Source organism: Phragmites australis, chromosome 6 (genome assembly GCF_958298935.1).
Source record: "Phragmites australis chromosome 6, lpPhrAust1.1, whole genome shotgun sequence".
NCBI lineage: Eukaryota > Viridiplantae > Streptophyta > Magnoliopsida > Poales > Poaceae > Phragmites > Phragmites australis.
The window spans coordinates 37,480,654-37,485,231 of record NC_084926.1 but is presented as its reverse complement, the minus strand read 5'-3'; the positions used below and the strand labels follow the sequence as shown (position 1 = coordinate 37,485,231).

Genomic DNA, 4,578 nt, shown 5'->3' with positions numbered 1-4,578 from the left:
GGGCGAGGGTTGTTAGGGTTAGAATTCGGGAATTAGGTGGTTGCCAGGTTTAGAGGGCAGGCCCTTGGGCAATAGGGTGGCCCGGCGGTGGTAGCGGGTTGTGGATGAGGCGATAGGGATGTTGTCGGAGATGGAGTAGAAGGGTGGGGCGGGGAAAGCTCTTTGGAGACGATAAAGGAGGGACGGAGGCGATCGCTTGTTAGAGGGCTCGCTGGAGTTGGGCAGGTACTTGGGAGACGACAGCGGTGACTCGATAGGTGTGCGAAATACTAATCATTCGGGTTGCCAAGCCACCCGCTGGACACCCCCATCTTCCCTCATTGCCAGGTGCGCTCTACTCGTAGGTGCTCTTCCACCTCATGTCGTGCTCGCCAGCGACTGGAGTTAGGGTTTGGGGTTCAAGGTTGTTGGCTGTCGGGCTCAGAGGATTGCCGGGGGTGACGGTCGGACTGGTAGTGGGCAGCAGCATAAAGGTGTGGTGAGGCGGCAGCAATGATGCTGTACTCGCGGGAGGTAGGAGGGCGGTAGGGGGGATGGTAGGGGTGAGCAGCTACAACGGTTAGGGAAGGACAAGGTTGAGATGGAGACAGTGGCAGGAGGTGAGCGGTGCGGCAGGGACACCGCCATCCCACGGGGTGGAGGAAGGGTAAGAGAGGGGGTGGTGGGCAGCCATGGCGCCGGTGAAGGTGTTGTTAGCTGTGATGGTTGGCGATAGGTCGGACGAAGGTAGGGCAACTTTTAGAAAATCAGTCCGTGCAACACATGCCACCACCGATCTCCCGGCGGAAGCGACAGATTGATCTATCAAGACAAACGATACAAAATCATAGACAGCACCGGAGGCACGGTGTAACTGGACTCGTGTATTATTTGACAAATATTCAACTGCAGTGGTGGAGGGCTCCGGAGGCTGGAGGTTGAAGGAGGCGGGGTGGGCTACGGTTGGCTCAGCCCCCTGTGCGAAATGGTGCTATCGAGGCCCTCAAGCAAAGCATAACACGCCCCCTGGAGTCTGGACATTTGACGTGCATAATCTAAAAAAGCTAAAAAGGAAAAGACGCAGCGACATGTATCATTTCGACCCAACAGAATCGGGTACGAATACTCGGCCTTGATTGAACGAAGCCCAAATCCCATTTAATAGTTGGTTCTCTAAGGCCCATGCAAAACCTCTCACAAATCACAATCCCCATCTACACCACCCCACCTAGGTTGCTCCCTTTTAACCTCGCGCCGCCACCCTCTCTCGACTCCATCTCCGCCGCCGCCGAAGAAGAAGAATAAGAAGAAGACCCGGCCGTCTACATAATGTGTTATTGTCGGAAGCATAAATTTTTTTCTAGTGCTCCATTTCTATGTTGTCACATAGGACGCTATAATTCTGTTCCAGTGTCAATCCTATGCTCGTAAAGCTTGAGCTCGTTTTCCACTTCCCTGGCCATTGGCTTCACGTCTAGCAATTGCTGCTGTACGGTGCAGATGTGTGTTTAACTGAGTCCTAGGCATGTTTCTTTTTTAGTTGGTTGGTGATGTTGTTCAAGGCAATAGGCGCCCTAACTTAGAGAGCATCCTGAAATCACCATAAATTGTTCAGTAACTGTACTATAAATTGTTATGCAAGTGAGCAACAATTTCTTTTCAGACAGTGCAATGACAGTTCTTGGTATGTTGGGAGTACTGCAGTTTATTCATACGTCAGGATGTATTTACACATGTTGCTCTTTTCCTACTTTCGAAACTGATATTGTATTATTCAACCGTTATACAAGTGGATGACAATTTCTTAACAGTGCAACGCCAGTTCTGGAATTTTGTGATTTGTGCTGTTGGTTTGTACATAGAGCCATATTCACACAACTACACATGGTATTCAGTATTCAGTTCCTACTTTTGAAACTGAAACAATGTAATTTAATCATCAGTCTATGCTGCTCTTTCATTCTGCTACTCCATGTTACTGCGTTTCTGTGGTCCTTATTCCTCAATCAGTCTAGAGTGTGCCAATAGCTGCTTAATGACGGAAAATGTTTGTTGAATTGCATCCCATTGTTGATGATGGCAAGCGATACTGTGATTTTTTGAGGAAATTACATGGCATGAAAAGCTTAATTCTTTCTGCAGAACCACATAGCTTTTGCTATGTTACACTTATGCTGTTGTTTTTCTGCACAGACAGTCAGCTGACTGTTTTATGCATTTTGCAGGTATGATCCATCAACAGGCATCTATGGAATGGACTTTTACGTCGTAATTGAGCGTGCTGGCTACCGCGTCGCCCGTCGCAGGAGGTGCAAGTCTCGTGTCGGGATCCAGCACAGGGTGACCAAGGAGGACGCCATGAAGTGGTTCCAGGTCAAGTATGAAGGAGTCATCCTCAACAAGGCCCAGGTTAACACATCTTAAAACCTCACCTGTAGCTGCAGCTGTTAGAACCGTCCTATTCTATGCGAACGCAAGATCACCTTGCAAGTTTTGTTGAATTTGTATTCTCTGGCCAGATGTTTAGTCAATTACCTGAGCTAAAAAAGCATGACCTGAATTCGTATGTTCTTGCCCATGTCATGATCGGTGTTGTTACATCAAAACATGGTTAGTCTGATTGCCTGGTGTCTCTTATGGACTGTCGTCTTTATGATTACATGCTTGATCTTCACCTGAATCCAGATTTTTGTTGAAATCGGTACTGTGTACATTTGTTCTTGGTAAAATTAAAACTTGAGGGGAGGTTCCTGGAAGCAGGATGTCGTGATATTACAAAAATTTCTGTGCTCTGTAGTCTCCCTACAGAATTTCTTCAGAACGATTGTGATTGTAGTAGCGTTGTGGATGCCTATAGGAATTTTGCTGAACTCTACAGCGAACCACGCGGGTTCCAATGGAACTGAGCCAACTGAGACAAGCTTAAACCGACCCCTCTCCATCACCATCTTTCCATCTTCCTCCCCAATTGCTGTGCGCAAACTCATAAACGCCACTGAGCCTATTTAGGTTCAGGAATTTCGATGGGATTTTTGAGGAATAGAATCGTGCAGTGAAATCTCCTGAATAACCGTTAGGATGTAGGGTACGGTTCATTTGAACTCCTTACGGAACGGCTAATCTATGAAATTATAAAAGTGGATCTAAACAGGATGCTAAACATCGTCTAGGATGAAAGGTCAGTTCGTAGAGAGAAGAAAATAACTATATAAATTTAAGATGAAGAGAACATGTTGAAGCTGGGTGTAACTGCACATCCACACCTCCCACCACCAACTGAATTATGCATAATTCCTATTAACATGACGCTAAACCTCATGAAGCATCATTAACATCATTGAGTACTAAAAACTAATCAATCTTTGCTAAGGCACAGCAAGAGGACTGAGAGGGAAGAGACTCGGAGCAAGAAGGTGGCCATGGAGCCAAGATTCGCATCTCTCTCTCCTTCACCATATCTTAGCTTAAAATCTTGTGACAAGAGGAAGAAGAAATATAATGAGGAAGACAACCCTATCGGTTGGACGATCCTAATCCAACAGTCTAGATGTGTCGAGTGTTATTTTATTTTATTTTCAGTCGATTAAATTATAGCATCTTCCTATATATAAAGATGCACCTGGAAGATTTTTCAACTAGAAAATGAAGGAAAATGGCTAGCTATCTTTAGTCCAGGGCAATTTTTCGTAGTGCCCGGCTTTGTAGCAAGTCCCGTCCTTTGGGTGCTTCAGGGCATCGGAGCATGCGAAGCAGTAGTGTGCACCGACTTCATCCCACTGCGAGATGGAGACGGGCTCGTCTTCGAGGCCACCAACCCGGTCATCCTCTGAATCGAGGGAGTGGAGGCAGGTCGGGATCATGGTGTCTCTTTCTAGCTGCTGATGCACCTCGGCGAAGAAGAAGCGCTCCTTGCCGCCGCCACATGGCCTGGCGACGAAGTTGACATGGCCGTACCCGACGAAGATGTAGGTGCTGAGGGTGGCCTCGACGAGCTCGTACTTGACCCTGTTGTTTGGGTCGGCGTTGTAGTGGTGCAGCGCGTACTCCGCGAATTCGTTTGACTGCCGCTGCGCTGCAACAGGATCCGGAGGTTCGTCCTCGTACTCGAAGTTCGACCAAGCAGCTTCATCCGACTCCGCCGCCGACGAATACCCAGCAGCGTCCATGTCGTCGTCGAGGCCAGCTGCCTCTGCGTCTGCGACGGCGGGACCTCCAACCGGCGAGGTCGGTGATCGTGGCTCGCCAGCTCTTGCGTAAAAGGCCTTGTCCTCCTCGTCGTCCGACATGTGGTACTGCACCGGCGGCTCCTCCTTGGGGCCTCCCCATCCTCCTGCCGCCGCCATTAATTGGGGCGCGCGGCCGGCTGCTACTCGCGGATCGAAATACCTAGATCGATCGCTAGGTTGATGGGAATAGCTAACGGCAATGCGATCAATACCGCGGCGCCATCCGTTCCTTTCCATTATGTAAGCACCGAGGGCGCGCCGGAGCTAGGATCGATGCCGAATCGGAGTTGACTCCGTTCAAGTTACGTAGTCCGAGTGGACTCGGTACGCGATTCTGGAGTATTCCCGTTCAACTCTGTTCGTTCGCATGATC

General features: G+C 48.9%; 1 protein-coding gene across 1 annotated transcript; it reads right to left on the bottom strand.

Annotated features, from left to right (window-relative positions):
• Window positions 1-3,610: 3,610 nt before the first annotated feature.
• LOC133920634 (uncharacterized) lies at window positions 3,611-4,323 on the bottom strand. The gene has a single exon (XM_062365236.1). It carries the CDS (start codon window positions 4,320-4,322, stop codon window positions 3,636-3,638), a length of 687 nt encoding a protein of 228 aa, XP_062221220.1. The 5' UTR covers window position 4,323; the 3' UTR covers window positions 3,611-3,635.
• Between the last annotated feature and the right edge of the window lie 255 nt (window positions 4,324-4,578).